The 24,617-nt window shown below is 43.7% G+C and overlaps 1 protein-coding gene across 1 annotated transcript in view; it reads right to left on the bottom strand.

Annotated features, from left to right (window-relative positions):
* CDH4 (cadherin 4) overlaps nt 1–24,617 on the bottom strand; it is a 462,285-nt gene that overhangs the window by 91,370 nt on the left and 346,298 nt on the right. Inside the window, exons 5-6 of the mRNA XM_037401839.1 lie at nt 9,612–9,767; nt 2,002–2,146 (exon numbers count right to left, since the gene is read on the bottom strand). Coding sequence (XP_037257736.1) covers nt 2,002–2,146; nt 9,612–9,767 — 301 coding nt within the window. The remainder of the gene's footprint in view (nt 1–2,001; nt 2,147–9,611; nt 9,768–24,617) is intronic.

A 24,617-nucleotide genomic window follows, 5' to 3' on the forward strand; every position in this document is an offset into this window, starting at 1 on the left:
ATTATAATATGCTTAAGCATCTCAAACTATAAAAAAGTTTCCAAATTTTGGCAAGATGTGCTTAGCTAAATACATTGCCTAGACTTGTCTCTACACAAAACTGGGATACGTAACTTTGAGGCAAAGGAGGAGTGTACAGACATCCACAGTAACTCTATGACCTCTCTATTCCTTTCTCAAAGACACAACGTCATGTTTATTGCCAAGTACATGGAACGAGGGCCTCAAATACCCAGATTCCCTGGAGGTTCTAAAAAAGCAAAGAACTGAAATTCAATACTAATATAAAGCTTTAAAAGAACACCGATTAAACAGGGAAGAGGGAAAAAATCCCAAATACATCAAAGACAAATGTAATTGCTTTTGAATAAAACCAAATTGCTTTCTACCTACCTGCCTTAAAGGCAAGCACACCATCCTGGGATACAGAACACCAAAAATCACCGGTAGAAGCAGAGGCACAAGTATTTTGTAGGCAAAGTTATCCTATTCTGACTTAATAGCTCAAAGGCTTATCTGGATTTCAGACAAGAGGAGGATGCAATTTACTGCTTCTTTCACACAAATGAACAGAGCTAGTTAAAACTTTGAATATCGATCTGTCCTAGAATAAGACGTAAGAAATTTGATTTGCTATGGAAATGTTGTATCAGTCTTCAAACCTTGATATGCCCCAAGGTGGCCTTCAAATGAAAGCAGGAAAATCCTCTGAGAAGATGTCATTAGATCCAGCAGCTCAGGGACTTCTGATATCCCCCTTGCTGAGCAGGACCGGGATCAGCACTCTGAAAACAGTACATCACCACCACAGCGTAGCGGGAAGGGAGCTGTATCTATTCTTTCCTCAAAAATAATGTCACGTTTTGTTCCCACTACATGTCACCACAGCAGCCCATTCCTCACAATGCTGAAAGACAATCAATCATGACTGCGAATCACCTTGTTAAAAAATAGTGGCCACTGGAGACTTTCCTATGACACCTCAGGCAGCGGAGAAGCAGTGATAAATGTTTGCTGACACAAAACAAAGTCATGTGGTATTTAACCCCTCAGCTGGCAAACAATGGAGGATAAAATTGTCTTGGAAAAATCTCCCTCTGATTGCAGACTTCCAATTGTACTGGGGACAGTCTTCACAGTATAACTTATGTTCAAAGAAGGAATAAACTCATATCAGTTATGCTCAGCAATAAGGTAAAACAATCATGCTACAATACTGGAAACTGCAGGGTTATACTTAAATAACAAATCAACGATATAGTTGAAAAGAAAACATGAAGACCCTTATAACTGTATTTTTCCAAGCATATAAAACATGCTCACGTAAAAATCATCACTTGTATTCCGTGTACAGCATACACCCTCACTAATTTTTGAGCCACAATTTTTCTGAAATTCTTTTTCAAGTTTTTCCCTATTTCACCCTCTGTAAGAAAAGTCCATGGGGATGGAAAACGAGCCAGCAATATCAGTGGAAATATCCTCACTTCAATAGGTTTGCATCGGGCCCCAAATAAGAACGTGCATTTTTCACAGCTCGGGACACAGACCTATCTGGAGGCTGACTGGGTGCCGGATATCGAGTTTGCAAATGAGTGGATTAAGTATCATGCAAGGCAGATACTCAGGATTTCAGGCAGAGGGTCAGCGAAAGGCCACTGCCGGGCCGGCTGGCAGTGCTCTGTAGTTAGAGTAACAGTCTGCACCTGCAGTGAGCGCATGAGAATGGCAATAGAGACATTACTCTTCAAAACCACTGCTTTTGCACATTCCACACCCAGGAAGGGACCATCAGGATGCAGGTCCCCTCTAACCCAAGCCTGCACTTTCTCTGCATCCAAAGAAATCCCAGATAGATTATCCTCACCTCCACCAGTCTTCAGAAAAGAGCCAGCAACAGCAAACCTCTGCTGCGTTTCCTCTATTTCAAGCGGCAAAGCCACCACGCCAGATCGATGTTTGAAAGCCCATGAAACTTTAAGACTTTTTTTTCCACAGTACCTGGTTTAGAGCCTTCATCAACAGATCCGTTATAGACTTGGTTTATAAACTCTGGTCTGTTGTCATTCATATCAATCACATAGATGTAAAGGTCAATAGGATTCTCCACCTTGTTTCCGTTCATATCCACTGCGTGAGCCCGGAGCTGGGAATAAGCACAATGAAAGCATAATATCAGCAATTGGATTTGTCGCAGAATGAGAGCCCGTGTTTTGTAAGAATTGACTTCACCTTATAAATACTGTCTTAAATTGAACTGAGAGGGTATCTAATTCCAGCAAAAAGCAGAGATGTGGTTTCCATCTAGACTCCTCACAGTTTTTCAAGCCTTAACACACTATTGAAATAATAGTCTAAAATAGCAATTGTCAGTGAAAACACTTTAACTCTGGTGTAGTGATGCTATCTCCTTCACTGCTAATAGACCACTGTATTTTAATTTTTAAGACGTGGTGAACCTTGTCTGACAACCTGAAAAGCAAATTTTGCTTAGTTCCAAACAAAGTGAGGAAATGAGTTTTACTTGAGAAGTTTCTTATGGGAACCTGCAGCCTTTCATAGCCACTGTAACAGCGATTAGTAAGTGAACAGATTTCAGAACGACACTAGCGTTGTTTATCCTTTATTTAATCATGGTCTCTAGGAACAGCAACAGCTACCGACCCCATTGCTCTATGCACCAGAAGACATAAAAAAAGTCCCTTTCCTTCAAGTGATGGAGCCCCTGTGGCACTAAGAATGAAATATTTTTCTCAGGCTTGACTAAAATATCCAGTGATGAAGCGTTACAATAACCAGAACCACAGTGTTAAGTCCTCAGTTAAACGGGAACTGTGGCTTTATCTTATTAGCAATAACCATCAGTAATAATGCTCAAAAACAAGAGCATCTGTTTTCTGAACAAAAGGGACAGATACAGCATGTCAAAATGAGTAATTAATAAAACAAAGCCATCAACAATAGTCTGGAACAATCAGTAATCAGGTGAAAAAAATGGATAGCTTTCTCATTAAAGGGAACAGATGGCTACTCTGAGTGGTGTGTGCGCTGACTGGAGCTGCCGATGTCGGCTTAGAGAAAACCCAGCCGAGCAAGGCAAGGGCTGCCCGGCCCCGGCCGGGCAGGGGGGAGGCATCACCTGGGCGCGAGCGATGCCGATTTCATTTGTCATCCCTCTTCACTGCAGCACCTGCGAGCATTGCTGACCCTCCACGCTGCCACCCAGCGCGGGGCCGGCGCTCGGGACGGCTGTGTGACACCCTGCAAGGCTGGCGGGAGGACGAACAAAGGCTTCGGAGAGCAGCAGCTGGGTGCAAGGGCTGGCTGGAAGAGCGGGGCTGAGGGACAGGGGACACGCCAGCTCGTGCCTTCAGAGGGCTCGAGGCCTCTGCTCCCTCCCAGCAGCTCCCTGGACCATCGGGCTGCTGCCGGGAGCCAGAGCTCCGGTGCCAAGGAGGTCTCTAGCTCCTCTGATGCATGACAAGTAGATGTGCTAATTGCATTAGTGCTGGTTTCTGTCTATCGCTCTCGCTGTGCCTATGATTGATGCAACTTCCTCCTTCATGTATGGTGTTCAGAAGTCCAGAGCTTAACAAAAGAAACTGCATGCTATTAGGATGGGCTGGATTAACATTTAATCAAGCAAAGAGAACAAACGGCCACGTGAAATGAACAGGGATTTTTTTTTTTTTTTCCAAGGAAGTTAAGCAGCACTTTTTCTGTAAAGACCGAAGGAGTCTGGCTTCGTTTTCAATACAGGATGTACCATTTGTATTTCATGACTTGTAATGCTCTTAATATCTCCATTTCTTGCCTGCATACAAACTGGTTTGACTCCCACCTGTTGAGCTACCCTTCATCACGTCAGATGTAGCAATTCAATAACTTCACCAGTCAGAGGTCAGACTGCCTTTGAAAAAAAGTAATTCGGAGCTAAAATTAAAGTTATTATCTTCAAACTGAGGCAGCACTGGGCTCTCTCTTGCTGCATTTCCAGCAGCGGAAACAGTTCCATTCAGAGATAAAGCAGAGAGCAAAGCTGCTATCTTCCCTTTCAGATCTGACTCTCCCCCTGCAAATTTTTAATTACATTTGATAGCTTTTGTTTGAAATCTCCAGAAGTAAGGGATTTCTCAGCAATGCACGTCTATCTGCATGTTGCACTCACTAAGCACATGCACCCACAAATGTGTTAATTGCCAGCACTCAAGGAAAAAGATTCAATAAGCAAGACTGCAGGAATCTCATCCATCCTGCGGTGACAGGCACAAATGTCACCTCTGTCCTGAGCCCAGCACTGGCACCTGGGCTGAGTTATGGGCGGGAGGACAGTGCCCGGGCACATGGGCACTGCTGCCCTGGCTAACGGCTTTTGGGCTGCCAGGAGGATGGCACCCTCTCCCCAAGCCCAGCACACCAGACACTGCACCCTCATGTCCTGGATTGTGCTGGTGCCTGGGGGTCCACAGCTGCTCTTCTCCTGCCCTCTAACGCAGCTGTTACTGCGCCCTTTCTGCACACCCCTCTTCTTGCTCCTGCTCCTTTCTCGCCTGACTTCAATAAACTTCTCTTCTTTTTTCCTCTTGCGCTTACTTGCTTGCATGAATTTTCTCTATTCACATTCTTTTAACAATTCTCCTGTGCCAACGCCTCCGTATCCCTCCACAACGTGTTGCTCCCCTGTGGTCAGTGCCAGCTGCAGCAGAGGGAGGAGAGGCTTGAGCCAGAGGCTGGAATCTCAGCTCAGCTCCATGGGAGCTCTTACTCATTGGAGACCATTCCCAGCAGAGCCACCAAGGGAAGAAGGGGCACCAGTGGGGCAATCTGTCCACTGGGAAACTAGTTTTATCTTCGAGGAAGATCAGATACTACATTTCTCTTCCTTGATTCATCTTCTCCCTTGTTTCTCGTGCCCTACTCTTTGTATTAATGAGGGATCCTCAAGCTGGACAACACCCTGTTCTGGAGCTGTTCTTCGGATGCTGAGACAGGGCTCACTTGTGCCAGGCACAGTTTGAGTCTAACGTGGGGCTCAGCAGCTCAGGCTGTGACCAAGCTAGTGTTTTGGTGGTAGAGCGATGGACGGGATGAACAACAGACGGGTGTGAGTGCTTTGTGGCACTGGGCAAGGCACAAAAGGTGTTGGCTATGCTCTGTCAGACACACACATCATGTGGAGTTAGAAAAACCACCAGTGAAAAGGCTGATGAACACAACCTGGGCCATGGGACACATGCCCGACACAGGTCATGCACGACCACTCACATGGAAGCTGGTTGCTAGCTGGAGACACAGTTAAGGAACATTTATAAATGTTGGTTTGAAATATTTACATTGTCCTTAAGAGAGAGAACATGAAAGGAATAGAGAAAGAGTAAATAAAATCAAGCAAAATACCTTGCAAAGGATTCTGAAAGATTAATACAGGTAGCCGGCTAATCTCCAGCTGGTGTATCACTCTGCTGTACACCAGCCAAGGAGCTGGCTAAGTATTTTTCAACAAATATTGTTTAAAAGTATGACAATTATTGCTATCATATTCAGCAGCAGCTACCACAGGTCTCTGACGTTTTTCTACTGACAGTTTCCAGTGTAAATGTAGCTGTTGGCATACAAATGATTCAGTATCATGATTATTGATTACACTGGAGGCTGGTGGTATCTGAAGGTAGTTAGTCAAAGTCAACACAGTGAATTGTGTTAAATATGATTATTACTTATGCACTAATACTACTAATACAAATATACATTATCAATCAGTGACAGAGCCTTTAAGCAATAAGCGTACAATGTCATGCCTAATTTGTGTGCTCTTAATTGTGATTAAAGGTCCAAATTAAAAGTATTGTGACACAAATGGCTGGCATTCCTCACTAGAACTGGGTTAAAAATACTGGGATTACTATCTCTTCTATCCCTTAATTTCTAGTAAACTTTCTTGCCTGCTTGCATTTCAAACAACTCCTTCTCAGACTATAACCCACCTGTTCTGCTCCAGCCATTTCTGTGACGGTATTTCATCAGTCTGAAGCTAAAGGCGTACACATGTGCCTGGGACTGGATTAGGACTTGCTTCAAAGTTTCCCCATAATGCACATTACTTGAGTATCATAATCAATGACTACTTACTGACATGTTTATGTTGATGTCTTTTGAAAACCGAGCTTGAAAAACATCTTGGAAAACTAACCTGCCAATTTACTATCCCTTGCACTTGCCAGGCCTAACTGCAGCTTGATATGAAACGGGTGTCTGGATCAGAAAAGACATTCAGAGTCACTAATTCTGTCAGCAGTACAAAAAGGACTGTGGGAACGCAGTTAAATAAGGCCAAGAGAACTCATGCATATTAAATATTACTACCTGCTGAAACTTACTTGGCATGCAATAAACATTAAGGGCTGACTGCAAGGGGAGATGCAACAACACACACCTGCCACAGCGAGATGGCAGCAGGAACGGGGGAATGAGCTCGTGCCTGCTCTGGGAGTGTGCCCCCAGGCTGCATCCTCAGACACGGGCACTAAAGATGCTTGGAGTGGCTCCCACAGCATCACTCAGTGCAACATGTGCAGTCCTGCACCACAACGTCGTGTTGCCTAAGTGGCTGCAAAGCCCTTGCCATTTTTTTCTGCTCATATTTGCAGCTGACTCTGCGTCTGGGATCTCTGGAGAGTTTGTACTGTGGTTTGCAGCGCAGACAAGAAAACAGATGAGGCCAAAATGCAGCTGGACTTGCCATCACTACCACTGCCAATTGTGCTGGGAGGTTAATGCGGGAATGCCAGTGCGCACTGCACCTGGGCAGCCGCTGTGAATCCCAGAGGCGTATACATCTCTGCATACATCAAGCTCAGAATGATTGTCCCTGAAAGTTCAAGCATGATGTTGAAAACAGGGGAAGTTCTGCTACAAAACTCCCAGTCTAATTAGAAAAAAATCTGTTTCACCTTAGGGAAAAAGGTAGGTTTCATCAGACAAATGGCTCACTAAATACGGGGAGAGTTAAAACACTAGTATTTTAAAAATGGTAGTCCTGAAGCAATACAGATAATTATGCATAAGAAAATATGTGTTGAAAATGTGGGAGTTAATGAAACAGAACTTGTCATATGTAGCCTCACAAACACTTGCAAATTCTTCTTCTTTTTTTATAATTAGTTTTTAGATTACCTGGGAATGAAACCAGCAACGACAACACTCGACAGTGACAGAGATGCTGAAAAGACTTCATTTTGTTTAGGACTGCAGACTGCAGAAAAACTGAAGCTATATAAAGGCACCATTCTCCAGCCAGTGCAGCAAGCCCGTACTGGACAAGAAGCCCATGTCCTACTGGGTAAAAGGGATGAGAGACAGTGCCTTGCAGCTCCACTGCCATCCTTCACCCCAGCTGAAGAGTTAAGCTACTAATCCAGGCTGAAGAAAACTCTACAGCAGATGTCAAACCAATTTGAAGATGGCCAAGCTCTACAGTTTGGATCTGAGCTGCGCCTCAGTCACTGCTCTTCCAGTACTCGGTTTAAGCCCGGTCCAAGCCTGCCTTTCCTTTCAATTAGAGACTCAGCTATAGGAAGTGATATAAATTCACTGACTTCTCCAAAACTCTCCACAGCCAAGTCTTTGGACTGTATCTTCTTTCTGGAAGCTGGCTTGGTTTTTTCCAGTGTTTAGAATTGTCCCTTCCTACTGTAAGTTTCTGTGCTGGTGTTTGGGTCATTGAGTTCTGCATGGTGTATTTATAAATGCTTTGTAAAGGGTTATTAAATGAACAGTAGATGGTTCAATATATCATCAATCCATTGCTACTGAGGCTGAAAGATCTAAAGGTTGTTTACAGCCATGACTGAAAATGTTCTCCATTGCCTTCTACTGTTCTGCTAACAAAGATTTTCTGTCAGTCACTATTCCTGTCGATAGGGTCTCATAACATACTTCTCAGCTATTCACTCCCTATAAACTACATCTTCCTGTAACCTTCAGAGGGTGAATATGCTTATTTACAGATGGATGTCAGCAGTTCAAGGTTTCCGTAAGGAACAGAGAAGGCTGGAAATCCTGCAGGGTGTACGAGGCAGACTTATCCAGTCACCTCTGCCAAGGCAGGAATTCAGTTTACTGAATTCACTCTAAGCAGTAGGTTAAATTCCTTATTAGGAGGCACATGATCTGTTATTATGGAGGACAAAGTATTTTTTACCTTATGTTTTTGACTGAGTGATAGTAGACATCACTGTGGCTCCATCAAAAGTGTTACCTTGTGTATTGACTGCACTGTTATAATAACTCGGCACTGCTGAAACAATATCAGCAACGCTGAGATGACACACACAGTATCTCAAATATTCTTTTTTCAAAACAATCTCTCTTCAAATTTTCCTAGGCACAGCAAACAAAATAATTGTTCTTGTTCACAGAGGATAAAATAATTTTCCTTCGGATCTCCTTTTACCCAGGGGAAATATCTTTTTCCACCCAACTAAAGAGGTAATCTATTTTCTTTATCCTTCCACCCCAGTCCAGAAGCTGTGTCAACATGGTTAACTGGATACCTGATAAAGCTGACAGAATGTGCATCTCCGATGGCGCAGTTAGGAATATGGTGTCAGTGGAAGTGACCCATACCATTTCACTGACATTAGAGCATCCCTGGGAAGGGCTATTACAATGCCAATAGATGCGGCTAACACTGATACAAAGCAATCCATGAAACAACCTTTCACAACCACTCCAGGAGACAGCTAAAGCGTAGACGCATAAAGTGTTTGAAATTTTGCAGGGCTATCATGCAAGGTGCAACACATTTTTTTAGCAATTTGTGGGACTGTATCTGCTCTGCAATTACGCTGTGCAATACAGGGGCTAGGATTTATATCAAAACATAACGGCCAATTACACTCTAAGCGTGCTGCAGGTAGAGCTTTTTATGAACCAGGATAGCATGAGGCACCACTTTAGAGTGCAATTAATCTTAATTAATTTCCTCATATTTAATATTAGCCTATCTGCATATTTAAAAACCTATCTGACACACCCCCATCATATTGCCTGAACATCTCCTAGTGATTTAAAATGAAAAATGACTATACCAATTATTGCATGTTTAGCTGTAGTAATGATACTTAAATTAGTAATTTCCCAAGCCATGCTAATGTAGTGATTGGCTTCTCATGGTTTTGGGGGGTTCAGTCCACCCATCAGTTCGCATGTGTTTAATAAGCAGCGTGAAGTTACACCACTTTAAGCAAATGACGCCAACTTTGTCTCCTAAAAGGGCAGCAGTTCAGGGTCGCTTTGCATCGGCTTGGCTGATGTAGCGAGGGCAGGTTACACTGAAGGAAAGCAGAAGCAGAGCCAGCATCTCCATACAGACCCCCCACTGCTCCGGCAGAGCGAGACTGAGCCTCGCCCCGTCAGCTCAGACCAGCAGCCAGCTCTGCAGCTCTCTGCTGACACAGGGAAACAGTCCCAAACCGCCAACTGGGCTCTGATTTTGAACAAAAGCCCCGGGCTTCCCAAAGCTGCACGTTCCTTCCTAACCCCAGCAATTCTGGTACAGTTTTGCTTTGAGCTTGTGAACCTAGATAAAACTCCAGGTGTGTTATGCTTACATGGTAGGATGCTCTTTCTTCTCTGTCCATAGGGCGTGTCACATACATCCTGCCAGACACGGGGTCAATGCTGAAGACTTCCATCGGCGGCTGGTCGGCTCCCACTCCAGTGATACTGTATCTGATATGGATCTCTTTGTCCTTATCGGAACGAATCTGAGTGAAATAACAAAGACAGCAATCGATAAGTTTTGAACAAAAGCCATATGGATGTTTAAACAACTTTAAAGATCTGAGCCTGAAAGCTGCATAAATGTAATACCGCTGTCAATTTTGACAAGGGAGCTGTATGCCAAAGATTTGGTGAAAAGCCAGGAAAAGTGTATTCCACATATTTTCAGCTATTTTTCTCCTCTTTTATTCATGACGATTCTCTAGGAATCATTGAAATTCTGACTTTTTGCCTTAGATGTGGAAGAGCCTATATGCATAAAAAAATGCTGTTTTCATGTTATCGAAACCCTAGGCTCCTGAAAGCATCCAAATTGTTCAGCCATAGCCAGAGTCTCCCAGCCATTAATCACTTCTGAAAACGCTGTCTGCAAGCTCCCACGTCGTGTTCTCAGTCCCTGTGACTGTGTGCACAAATACTCCCATGGAATTCGAACAACAGGGCTGCGTGCTCCCTCTTTCTCCAACCCAGGTGCCTTGACAAGGCAAGGCTGGGAATGCCCAGTGGGATATTACCATTTCATGAGACTGTTTGTTGAGGAAAAGCTGTTTGTTACATTGCTCCTGAAACCCCCTCCCTCCCATACCTCGGGAACATCACCATGAACCAAACACAGCACGAGTTACATGGACCTTGGATACAGAGCCAAGACAATAAAAAAGGGAGGTTAATATGTTGTCCTAGCAACCCTGACTATCTCTTTAAACTCAAATTTAATTTTCTGATCAAATGCTGGAAGAAGTTCTTGAAACAGCATGACTATTCCTGAAAGAATGTGCAAGGTACAAATAAATTACCACCCCCCGCACCATCACAAACTGTCTTGGCAGTATAAAAGTGACGTGCATAAATTTTTCCCTAACAGGTCTATGAATACAACAAAGTAGTGGGAAGATAATAGAAATCTCGTAGCTGAGTGCACGTTAGCGTCTCTGCTACGGCAGCTGCCTGCTTGGAGGAGCCTGAGTTGGCTCAGTGGGTTGCAGGAGCCCCCCGTGCCCTCCCAGACAGTCCCAATTTGGGGAGCGAAGGTCATTTGCCAAGGGAAGGGGAGGCTTTGCTTGTCAGGCAAAGGAACTGGGACAGGGCTGTGGGCTGCTCTCGCACTCCTCCTGTATGTGACCTACTGCTATTTCTTCTCCTGACGCGGGAGGCTGACAAGATGCTGAACGTGTTGGTGCAGAATAACATCAGATCCCCTGGCTCTGAGAATCTCCTTTGATGCCTTTGTCCCAATCATTACCAAGTTTGTCCACTGTTTTCTTTGTACTGCCTCCCCCAAACAGCCTGCCTCTGCTAACGGCTAATAATGTCAGTTATTACTAGACACTGCCAGGATTGATTCGTGCTGCACCTACACTTCTGGAGCTGAAGGTCAGGGAATACAGACAGTTTCATCTGTCTTTTCTCTACAGGATTGACTGCTTGTTAGGCTATTAGTACCAAGGAAAATTGATTGGACTTACACTAGTATAATCACTTAAAAGAGGGGACATTGTGAAAGTGCCCTCACGCTGCACACAACAGTTTGTAGAGGTTTTTGTGGCACAGTGGGTATTTGTAATAGGGACCCGAGCAGACAGGCATGAATCCAATTTTTGTTAGCAAATCTGTGGGTGAAAGAGAGCATACTGAAATCAAGCTTTGCTTGCACAACTGTGGTTTTAATGACGGCAACTGACTCACCAGTTCAATAACTGAAGTTTGCAGTCCTCATTTTCAGAAAGTCAGCTTTCACCCTGCCAGGCAGAAAGGGCTGAAAATTGAATTTATGTGAATGTCTGTGCAAATGTATAGCTCAAGTCAGGGAGCTCAAGCTCTAACCCACTGCATACACATTTGTAGCTAGGCTTAAGGTTAGTGAGAATGTGGGAAGCCACCACTGGACCTTCAGCTTTGAGCCAGTGTGGGGTTCCCATCTTAGAAATTAAAGAGAGTAACAGGGGGACACAGTTGTGTGTCTGTCTCCATCAGTGTGGGTCTGCACAAATCCAAAGGATCTGTAACGCATCAGGATGAAACCAGCCCTGCATCCTTTACAAAGTTTTTCCTTAAAAAAGGCCCAAGAAAAAAAAACCAAACAACCCACCAAACCCAAGGTATCTGCACTTTTCTTGCCTTTCTGCTCACTGAAACATGGGAGCTGGGAGGGTCTCCCCAGCCCCAGCACGGCTCAACTATGGCTGTAACTTTAGCACAAGCACCAAACAGCAAATTAGTCTTGTTCCAAGGAACTAAAATGGAAGCAATTTTACCCTGAATCATGGAAGGGGAGAGTCTGTTAGTTCTTTGTGGGCATTTTTCTGCTCTATTTCCTGTTGCATATAGTACCCAGATGCCATTGTGATAGAAGCATTAGAAATGCATAGAGAGAGACAGAAACAGGGAAGAAGAGCCTGGATTTAAATATTCAGTGCTAAAGGCACTATATTTTATTTTCAGGAAATGCAGATAAACAGAAGCTCTCTAAGAAAGCTATGTACAGTTCAATAAAGTGTACGCTATAGGATGTCCTTGCAGCACTTTCATTAGCATTAATAGGGTCTAAGCTGTCTGTATGTAAATCATTGCAGATCTAGGAGATGAAATATATCATAAGATCCACACGACTTACCCAATTATACTAAGAAAAATCCATAAGCTAATTATACTGCATTGAGCAAAACAAAGATAGGGGGAAACACGTTGCAAATATTCAGCAATGACTCATTATTTGTTGTTAATTGCCATCATCCTACAATAGCTTGCCAGTTACCTGTACTTAATTCCATTTCCAGTAAGAATACAAGGATGTGAAGTGTTCAGGAAAAAAAAAAATCACATAAGAAGTAGCACTTGTCACAGAAAGTTGCAAAGACTATTAACAATGAAGCATACTATATATTACTACCAGGGAGATATTCATCGCACAAAGGCACATGCTTTTTATATTGGAACATGTAATTTTAGCACTATTAATGAGATTTAAAAAAAAATAATAAAATTTCAGTAATCCTGTAACATTTTGACCAAAGGTTTCATTTGCATAATTCCCAGGGTGCAATTTAGTAAATCTTGTTGAGAAGTTAAGAACATTATCTGAATACAATGTAAGGTTTACTTCTTTTGTTGAAACCATACCTGGAGCAGTTTACCATAATAATAATAAGAATAAAAACCCTCCTCTATTCCCAAGGAGCTCACTAGATCAGGAGAAAAAAAATTACTGGTTGGGCAAATTTACTGGCTGAAGAGTTGCTTTTTCCTTCATTTATGCCTGGGAAGTGAGAAGATGGTAACATAGCCATATGATAATCTTCTGACTGGAGAACATACAGCTGAACTATTTTTTCATTGATCTTTCCTTTTATAATGCAGTCAAGAGGTGTGCAGGGTTCTGGGTTACAGAACAGATGGCAGAAGGATAGTTTTCCTCAGCTACAGCTGTACATTTTTTACTCGGAGAACCCTTGGAGCTTTGAGCCTCTCCAGCGCCAGGCACAGTACAACACTGTGTATGATGACATGAGCAGGATGAATGATGATGGCTGATGACTGTCCTAAGAGGAATTTGCTTGTAAAGCAGCTTTTATGTTCTAAAAAAGCCCTCTGGGATAGAGCTTAGCGCGGACTGTTACACTGGTGAGGGAAAATGTCCCAGATCGAAAGGCAATTTACAGTGGAAGATGTGAACCCCGATCCTATCCTATCTCATGAACACAGGTGAGATTTTCCATGCAGGAACCCTGGGATGCTGAGTATCCTCGCCTACACTGACAGATACAAATGGGCCATCTGGGAACTGTGGGACCAGCCACCAAAGCCACAGAGGGAACCTGCAGCAGAGCCGGGCACCAAATGTGCACTGCCAGACCTCTGCTTGGCTGTGGCAAGCAAGGACACAGTGGCCTTGAAGCCCAGCAGCGAAGCTGGGGGATGCAGAGGGTATTTAGCTTGAAGCATTGATGCACCATCCAAAACGGAGCACAAGGGCTGCAGTCAATGTTTGCAACTCAGAACCAGAATGCCAGGAATCTGACTCAGCTCTTGTTTCTATGGAGTAATCCCAGGAATAGGAAAAATCGGTGTGATTTCACAGAGGGCTATTTTCTAGTGCAGGTTCTGATATAATAACTCATATGTGTGAAAATGAACATTGCAACTCTTGAGATAATGCAAGGCTAAGCCCTTCAGAGCTGCCTTTCTACTTTACAGCAATGTCACATTTAGATGGGCTTGAAAAGCAGCCTGTGCTTGTGACACAGGACAGCATCCTGCTTTTACAGATAAAATCTCAGGGTTCGTGCATCTCCATCAGGATTTACTGGGTAGCTAAACTGTTTCTGCAAGTTTTACTGGTAAGCAATATTTCAGTTGATGAGCTCCTCTGAGGTACCAGATTTTATCACTCTGTTTTGCTCCTGTTGATCCATATCCTCCTCGTGCTCTTAGCGCTTCCATTTCTTGCTGTGGGGTTTTGAATTTACAAGCCCTCTCATCCTAGCAGATGACAAGAACCACCGCAGATCGCTGTAACTCTCCTCAGGAGCAGAGGCAATACAGGCTATGGAAAGCTGTACCGTTAGCAGATTGGAGAACACCGTTGAGTCCATAAATTACATAGTTTTTGGAGCATGACATTGCCAGAAAAAAGTGGCCCTAATAGAGATTGTTTAGGTGTGGATAAAGTAAATGCCTGGAAGCCTAGGAACCCAGGTGTGTAAGGAAAGGCTGAACAAAAAAGGACACCTGAGCCTACAGAAGAGAAGACGGATCTGTAACAACAGCATGTACCAAACAAACTACACTTAAGAGGATTCACTGAGCCATACACGGTATGCGTTCTGCCCACCACAGTGGGATGGTACATGTAAGTACCTGCGAGTGTACCTAGAGAAAGCAAAGCAGGCCATTTACACTCTGTTGCATTTTCTATCCAAGGAGCAAACTAGAAAATCAATTTCCTTTGAAGTTCTCCAACTTGGCCTATAACATATGGAGTTAAGAATGCCCTTCAAAAATTACTTCATTTCCCAAATCTCCCATGGAATGCTATGAAACATTTGCACTAACATGACCTGGGGAGACTTAGACTTGATCTTTTTGTTTTATATAACCCATTATAATTATTAATGAACACATAAAGTAATGTAAATGATAAGCAGTAAGTGTCTTTTATTATTAAGCTCTTAGCTATTTTGCCCATTAAGAAAACCAAATTAAAATAATTGAAGACTATAATCTGTCATGCATTCAAAATGCTCCATAGAAATTCAGACAGGCAAACATATTCAAATTCTTTAAAAGAGTGCACTTAAGAGTCAGTCTAAGCATTCCAGGATTGGCTCATTAATTTTAGTGGAAATATTTTAATTCAGCTACTCTTACTGCTTATTGAAATCCTTGCTAAGGACTTACTTATTTATTTTTAACTGAATCTGCAATATGTTTAAGACTCATTTGTATAAAAGTTCTTAACTCTTATTTCACAGTTCTTTTAGAAGCCAGTAGAGACACATCTCTAGCTCTGTATTTCCAAACAAATTACTGCGTGCTGCTTAAAGAATCACATATGGTTTCAATAAATAGATGCAAAAGTCAAATGGACAGTGAAAAATTAACACAGATTTGGAGACCCAACTAGGTTAAGGTGATATTTATTAACTTCTGTCCCTTTTTATCACAATGATCCCTTTTTGCCAATGATCCCAAGCTACTTTGCAGAAAGAAAGGACAACAGAAGAGCCTCTAAAATGCTTCAGATGTCTTCAGAGAAAAACATCTCTTCTGCGCCTTGCAGACAGGCTGCTTTGACATGGCAAGGGCAGCTATCATGTCTGAACAAAAGGAGTATTTCCATCAACTACAACACTGGGCTTAACAGCAGCCTGCAAGTCTTTAGTTGCTACTGGAACAAAATGAGCGTCACCGGAGCCAAGTCTCCCATGGCAGTGGTATTTGCACACAATGTTTAGGAAAAGATCTCTACTGGCCAAGAAAGAAAGGATGGAAACTTTACAATTGTAATTGTGGATTTCTTTCTTCCCTCAGTTGGGGTTGGTTTCATCTCATACATAACTTTCTAAAAACTTTGTTATCTGGTCTAAGATAGTCAGATAGACAGAATACCAGCAAGTCTTCCCAGACTGAAATCCATCCTCCTGTCTTGAACACTGAAGTATGCATCAAATTGCCTGGAAGAAGTGGTCTTCTTTTCCCACATATTGTACAGAGAGAACCCAGGACTATACTTAGACTAGATGCCTAATTTTTACATGTTTGAGATTCACTGCAATGAATGCCATTCTTTCTGACACTACAAACAGCATTTCGCTCCTATCACCACCACTATGCAAGAGGTTAAGTTTCTTGTTCTTCTTTAAAATCCAAATCCAAAACCGAATAGTAAAACCACTCCCTTTATCCTAACGGTTGGATGTCTCTCCTGCCAGATTAAACCTTCCTCTGCTTCAGTGGAAACCTGTGCAAAGTGATTTATAATGTATTTATTTTGACGATAAAACAGAGTTAAACCAGTACGTCACAGAGATTAAAGCTGTCATTGAAGTTATTGATGTCACTGATGAGGCAGCCTGCATTAGAGAAGGAAAGGAAACTACAAAATGTTTGAAGCCAAACGAGAACAGCCCCTCATGCATGCCCAGCTTGCGCTCGGCCGCCTGCAGAGGAACCCATTCCTCATACAGCTCGCCTGCCTCTTCCCAGGAGGAGTTTGCTTTCTCTGCACGGACCCTGCGAGCGTTTGGCCAAGGCGCTTCACCAAATGTTCCACTGCTGAAAGCTTCCAGCGTTTCACAGGTCCTTTGGCTTTCACATGTCTCCCTCTGTCCAAGGGCTGCTCTCCAGCACAGAGAGGCCCTTCAGGCCAACTACTTCCATGTGGATACATTGGCCAACTACGTCCGAGTGGATACAATTCTCGAGAGCTTTCCCTACGCCCATCGGTAGCTTTGATAGTCTTCTCTCCCTCTCTCCCTTACAGTGTTTTTTGGAACTGTTTACCAGGGTTTTTCTTCTTTACCTGGATGCAAATGTAACATCAAGCAGACGGAGAACAGGAGAATATAAATCAGGCTCAATAAGGGGACCGTAATGCAGTGGGAGAGAAGAATTTCTGCCTGCAATTCTGGCCAATAACCATGTCTGACCCCATGCATAAGTATGGGATGAAAATGAACCTGTCAGACTCATGGTCCAATTCAAAACTACCATTATTCTGCTTGGCATAAAAGCAAACTAACAATTGCCTAGGAAACTGAATTTCATACATGAACAGAAGAGATGCTACAAGCACAGAATACCTGGTGTGCAGCAGTGCAACCAGGCGCAGGTTCTGCGGCGTTTTAACTTTGCTTTCCTACCTGCTGAAACAGCAAAAATGTTATGTTTTAGCATGAGTTGCCTGGAACCAAGATGACTGAGGTCTGCAGGATTTGTGGGGCCAGTCTGCTCTGCGTAACTCTCTGACGGGGCTGGTTGCTGAGCCGTGACTTGGGACCAACAGCAGCGAAGATGCTGGCAGCCCAGCCAGGTCTCTGTCTTTACCAATGAAAACTCGGTAAATTGCAATTTGTTGCGTGGTCTTCATGATTAAATAATTAAGCAATTTTCATTACTCGCTATTATGAAGGTCAAGAAGCTAATGTGTCTGTATCAACTAACTGGCCAATGCTAATGGATCTTCCACATCTAATGGTAATTGATATGGCAGAGTAATTTCTAAAGCAACATGTGCCTTTCTTCAGGTCTTTTGCAGCCGGTTCAGTTTTTAAGTACTCCACTGTGGAAATGCGTTAGGCTGTAGCATGGTGAGTGAGAGGGAGGAGAGTGGCTCTGATGGGAAGAGAAGATTGCTATGGATCAGCAGAATACCAGCACGTGACCCACGTCTTATCACTGCCAGACGGTTGATAGCAGAAGCAACAGAACTCGTTCTTACTACTCTTTCTCTTATCTCACATACAAGAGAGCAGATTCTTCAGTGTAGTGACTGAAGGCATCCCAGTGGAGTTGCATGTGCTGCTACCAGGTGTGTTTTGGCCCTGAAGAACAGAGGCTGGTTCATACTGTGCAAGATGCAAGCAGCTGATATTAACTAACCGGGATTTGAAGCAGATGCACAAGCCCTCCTCTGCTGTAGAGGATGCTCCATGACAAAAGGTCAAAGAAAATACCCCTGAGAGTTCAAAACACACTGTTTCTTATTCCTCTGCTGGAGGAGCTGTGACAGGCAAGAGAAGATCATCCTTTAGACTCTATTTATGAAGGGCTACACACTGTTACCCTTACGCAGGGTACCATCCTGCAGCACCTTCCTGCAGCTGACCCTAGTGCTGGCTGCTATGGCTATACCCAAATGAAGGTCTAGGCAACAAAAACACATCACTTTGTCCTCGTTTCTTTTTGAAGTGTGTCTGTCCTGAAGCCTCATGTTGCATCTGCCACAAAGCCAGCCTGGCAGAGAAAATCCAGCACCTCTCCGGGTAAAACTGAGCAGGAAACGCAAGTGCTCAGCGCAGAAAATGAACAAGGGCAGCAAATACTGACCTGGAGTAACCTGATCACTGTAACTAATGATTGAAGCCCTCAGCGAGTATAAATCCGTGTAGGCTCACTGGCTTCAAACACAGGCATACTAATTTATTTCAGCTGAAAATCTGGTCCGCAGTGTTTAAAAATTAACCTGCACAGCAGAAGAACGAGTGAAGAACTATCTTTGTACAATGACACGCAGCAATTTAACACAAGCAGCATTCCTCTTGGTAGAACAGTGAGCTCGGACACAGGGAAAAAGTATTTGGTGAGGAATAAGCACACTTTTGTCCCAGACTCAAGGAATATAATTGGTCTTAGTGTGACCTCTGCTTTTGTAATGAGCTCTGGCTTTCCCAGTCATATACAGCCACACACTGCATTCACATTTTGCATGACACCTACAGGCATTACTGGTCATGGAGAAGGGGTGCTGTGGCATCACTGTGAATGCTAGTCTTGGCATAAAATTCAGCTTTTGGACCTGTCTGCAAATAGTGAACAATAGCAAACAACAATAAAACCCTCTAGTGTGTGCACTCTGGAGAACAAAATCTGCAGAGGCTCATGTTTGAGACACTACTTTGGGATGCTTGCAGAGCAGGATTTAAAGTTCTGCAGTTCTCCAAGTGTCTCTAATAAGTTTAATTATAGAAAAAGCAAACCCAATCGTTTATTCTGTAGGGTAAGTTACATGGCACAGTGTATCCAGAAGTTATTTCAATGGTCAGTAAAGGGAAATGCCAACTGTGAGGAGGCAGAAAATGAAATTCTCCTTGTGCACCACAGGAGCAATGCTAACGGACATCAGTGCAGGTCTAGACTTGATCATCCTTGTGGGTCCCTTCCAACTTGAGATATTCTATGATTTATTGTCCACTGAACAAGGCCAGTGTGAGATGACTTTGGTCGTAGGATTCATCCTCGAATGTTACGCAGACAAAACACTGGTTCCTCTCTAACCTTTCCCTGATGGCCAAATTCTGCCCATGGAGGGATACAGATGCTTCCTTCTGCAACAGGTAACAGCAGCTAAGCAGGACACCTGACAGCTGCATTCTTCCTTCAAGCAACCACTGAGCAAGACACCGTGAGAGCTCTGCAGTCAGGAACATTCAGCAGGGTAACAGCAAACAGGCACAAGTTGGGCACAAGCACCCCAGCCCACACGGCACGATCCAGCACCATGCCCACACGTACACACCTGGAGTCCTCATGCACAGCTACACACGCTGTGCACCAGCTACCCGTGCACCAGCGCTGAAGACCAGCAACAGCACACGCTGCCACGTGCACACCAGCTGCACTCCCCACCACCTGCAAGTGCCGAGCCTCCTGCTCCCCATTCCCAGCCCGCTCCCCCCTGCCCCAGCCGTCCTGTCTCACCTTCGTGCAGCTCAGTGGCTTTGCTAAGGGTCCCCCCGGCAGCTGCACTTGGGCCCCACTTTCCAAAGGTAGCTTTCCCTCTGGCGCGGGTGTCCTCAGACTCAAGACCCACCACTTCTGCAAATCTGCTTTGTGCCTCAGGGACGGGAGATTGCCTTCTAGGAAATTTCAAACCTGGCTGAACTCTGCTCATTTGGAATGACTTCACAGGGCTGAAATTTTGGCAAGCTTTTGTCTTTCATTAACTGTACTTCTGCATGGATTAGATCTGAGACCCCTGCTTAATTTGACTTGAATTCACGTTAGACTTACTCATATGACTTACTGATGTGTTTGCTGTCCTCATGCTTTTAACAGAAGAGGCAGACAGGCCTGCTTGAGGGCAAGGTGCCTTATTCTTAAATCTGTGATTAAATGATCTGGGATGTTTTAGAACCTTTTTACATCTCACTTCCATTTGTGGCTGATTCTGGTCTGGAATTTAACCCCTCAAAGCCAGTAAGACTCCTCAATAGTCATAAGCACAGACACAACCACCAGCCTCCCACCCTCCAACCCCCCCCAGGAACAACGACCCATTCACACAGGTAGTTCTGTTCGCAGAAGACACAAAGCACAGCTGCCTGAACAAGCAGCTGAGCAGCCACCCACCTGAACAGGGTACTCACACGGGTACACCCACACACCCCGCCGGCAGCCAGAGGGGCTGTGCTGGTGTGCACTGGCACGCGTGACACTGGGGCACCGCAGGTGACATGCACTGCAGGGCAGCCCAGAGCTCAACTAACGTGCCACAGACCAGTTACTTTCTAGGATCTCAAGAGGTTCACGATGAGAAGATTTCAGATTACTAACAGTTTGCAGGGGGGACACGTGAATTTGCTGATACCGTTTGCCTTTCCTGGCACCTCCACAAATAGGCGCGAGGTGCAACCCACTTGCTCAGCTCTCCTGTGCAAACCTGCAGCTTGATGGGCTTGGCTAACAAGGATGGTGGGAGCCCTGTCTGATCTAGGATGCTAATGCTCGACTGCCTTTTTAATTGCAGATACTCTGACAGACATACTGAATTTCTTGTTTAATTTTTTTGCAGTATTATTAATTGATAATTTAATTTCCGATCTGGCGAATTACATGCAATTCCTTCACCATCAGTTAAATGACAAGTTTAGAGCAGAACAGTTTAGGTAAGCAGATTGTCAGTGCTTATGGCTGTAAGACATAATTATGTACAGCCAACTGTGTAACGCGCTTGAAAAAATTATAAGCCTAGGCACAGAAATTAAAATTATTTCAAGATGAAGTTATACAAATACAGCTGCAAAAAGCTGCAAAATCCTATTAATTTATTCCAACTGTAGTGGGTAGTGCAGCAGGGTTCCAGCCCCCACCACCCTGCCAAAGAAAGTTTAACTGTAACACACGAGTAAGAGGCTGGATGTTTACATCTAAACATGGTTCCAGAAAACTATTTCAGCTATTATTTATGTACTCATAAACTTCTGGGCATCAGCTGGTAACTTGGCATGATGACTCCTCAGTGTGTCAGGGCAAACATTAAACACTAAATTACCATATGTCAGCTTTGGGTAGTTAATAATTCTACCACATCTTGGACTACTTGAAGGCTTTTCTGAAACTGCTGTCAAATCGAATCTTTCCTTCGATCAATAAAGCAGCACAATGAAATACACTATTTGTAGTGTCTAAAAGAATAGATTAGCAAAATACTGTAAATGCAACTGGCAGGGACTAACTCAATTTCTTAACTGGAGATGCCCAAAACACGTAGCAGTACTTTCAACTAGGTGACCCACACGAGGCAATGGCACGTATCCGTATGTCCCCTACCTGTTTCTCTGTTACGTGCACTTCTGGTTTGCCACCAAAGCCCCCCTACAAGCCCAGAGCTGCATGTTACCTGCAGATCTAACAGGCAGCAGTTAATTACGGGAACAATGTTTGTTCTGCACCGCTGGGTCTATCAATCGCAGCCGGAGGAGTAAAATAGAGAAAGGCTGCAAGCATAGAGAACGTGTCCGACCTTCTGCTTGTTTTCCAAGCTGTGTAATAGAGATATCTCTAGCAATACTGAAAATAAGGACCAGCAGCAATCTCTTGGAACAGGCAAATAAGGTAGGAAATGCAGAAATCCACATGCTGGGCTTTGTTTAAAGGGGTACTACCCACCCCAAATGGCACTTCTGCTGCCACTTTTACTCTCAGTCAAGTACAGCTGCAACTAACACACACTACTACAGTAAGTAAAACAGATTGGAAGGAAATGTCATTTCCTCTGTGCACGTGACAGCATCAATGACACATTTCAAGGTATTCAGCATTGGCAAACCAGGACCAGATCATCAGTGCAATTGTGTTCCTACCAAAGCACCTGAAACGTAAGTCAAATTATTTCTAGGGCTTGCTGCACGTCTTACTATGAGCATGCAGAAAATCTGACTCCGGCTTCCCATAATGCAGCCAAAGGTCATCTGTAGCCTCCACATGAGCTTTGGAAGACACTTTAACTTAACACAAACCGAAAGCAAAGGTGTTGCATTGCAGATGACTTCACTGAGCATCACCCAGCCTGGTCCTCGCTCCTGCAGGCAGTCCTCCAGGAACAAAGCTGGGAAACTCTGGTCTAGTTTCTTCTTTTGAAGCACAAATGAAATCTGAGCTCTTACAACATTTCTGTGTTTTCTCGTGCTCTTTGGTCTGTTCACTACACCCGCTGTCGTGCTGCATTTTATAGTTCAATTGTAAGCCAGAAACATGCCCTCTAGGTTTTACAGATCCACTCCCTCCAGTACACGCATCGTCTTAAAGCCTTGTTGGAGACTGGTGACAGCAGGAGTGGCTCTGAAATGCAGTGGCCCCCCAACAACCTTTAAACCCATCAGCAGTGAAAAAAGGAAAACCAGGTCTTATAGACAATTTTTTTGAGGATTCTGTTTTTTTGTAATTCAGGTCACTCCATCTGATCCTCCACTGCTGACAGATTTAGTCGTAGCAGTTGTTCTCAGGCTGCACAGCCCTGAGAAAGTGATGTGAAAGTTGCTGGTGGCAGGAAATTGCTTTCATAATACTTTAAATTTTAAAAAGTTGATAATGACATAGGGAATAGGTCCTGTGGGAACAGGGAGGGTTGAAAATAATCCACCAGTGAAAGAACTGTGAACTGCTGACTTTCAGTTTTTAATTGGGATGGAATTACAGATCATCCTCTTCTATCAATCCCATACATACTCAAAAGGTGATACTAAAAAGGAACAGATTATTATTATTTCATACAGCATCTTTTTTTATCAGAGGAAATTAAAAGAAAACAGTCTGCCATATAGCAAAATCACACAGCTGCTTTATAAGCCATGCCTCGCTCTCCAAGCTAGTGTAAATCAGCATGGCTTCTTTTAGTTCAGGGGCTTTACACCGATTTCCACCAGCTGACAAGCTGACCCAGTATTTTTGTGGTGATTAGAGTGGGATATCGCTTCGTGTTTATTTCTAGGAAAGCTCAAAGTTGGCTCTTGTGCCTTTGAGAAGCTGGATGTATGCAGGGGACTGACATTTCTTCAAACTCTAAATCTTCAGGGCTTTTTTTTTTTTTTTTTTCTTCTTTTTAATAAGAAGCAGGAGGAAGATTTCCTGACCCTCTGAACTATCCCTGGTTTTGAATACACTACATGGTATGCCTGTAAACAGAAGAAGAAAGCTCTTGTGTGAAACTTCTTAAACTGCAGAGGATGACGGACAGCAAATGGGATGCAAGCCAAGGAACATGACAATTAGCACAGAGAAAGTTTTCAGGGTTTATTCCATCAGTCAGCACTTAAGGAGGCTTTGAAGGGGAAAAAGCATCCTTTCATATATTAATCCACTACTTCTGCACTTTCCCCCTATTCCATGGATTTAGTGCTTAGCTGCTAAATATCTATATGCAGAGCTTTATTAAGAAGAGTTGGTTTGCTTTTTGAAAGATTCCACATCCATTAGTTTATATAGAGAAAAAAAAAAAAAAAGGCAAAATCATTTCGCCTGCTGCAATATCCAGAGTTTAAATGACGATTTATTCTTCCCCAGCTTTTAGTACTTAAAGATGGGGATGCAAGAAAAAGCCAGCATTTCTTCCAATGTTATTTCTGGTCACCACCTCACTAAGGAGTTGGGTTGTGCTACCAATGATAAAGGAACTCAGTGAAAGCAAAGAGAACCCCCTCCCCCCGCTTCACCCCCTTCCTGTTCTCTCTTGGCAGACTTCACATCTGAAGAGGCACCTTACTGTTCCAAGATAAAGTATTTTCTTCTTGCTTTAAAAAGAAAAAGTTCTGTCAAGCAAGAAGTTGGGCAACAGCAGGGGACAATGCCATACCAGTATTAATTAGCAAATTCCAAATGAATCATAGTTTGTGCTTAGCAGGGTATGCTTGAAAACCATGTGAACTTTTAAAATGCTGTGTTGAGCATAATAGTTGCAGCTTATTTTTATGTATTTTTTTAATAAGACTAACAAAGGAAGAGTTGCTTTGGAAGGGCATCTTATTCCCTCCATGGCCCTGTTCCCAGGCATTTGTGCTCTTGCCCATCTCTTTATTTGGAGGACGACAGCCCTTTTGGTTCCAGGCCACTACTGGGGGACAGCAATTTTCCTCCAATTAATAGGTGGCATAGGTGATTCAGGGTGCAGTGCCACACAACAGGGGTGTGCTGTGACACTCCACACTTGTCATTTCCATGGCTCTTTGATCCCCAGTCCCCAGGACTCCAAAATTTGCCTTCCCTGCAGAGGAGCGGTGCTCCTGCTGCCAGGCTGCTTCTGCCAGCGCTCCCATCGCTCTGCAGGTCGGTGCTTTCATGCACCCAGCTCCCTGCCTCAGCATGGGAGGCAGAAACGGGTAGTGGCTACATAGGGCAGC

This window comes from Falco rusticolus, chromosome 10, assembly GCF_015220075.1.
Source record: "Falco rusticolus isolate bFalRus1 chromosome 10, bFalRus1.pri, whole genome shotgun sequence".
Classification (NCBI taxonomy): Eukaryota; Metazoa; Chordata; class Aves; order Falconiformes; family Falconidae; genus Falco; species Falco rusticolus.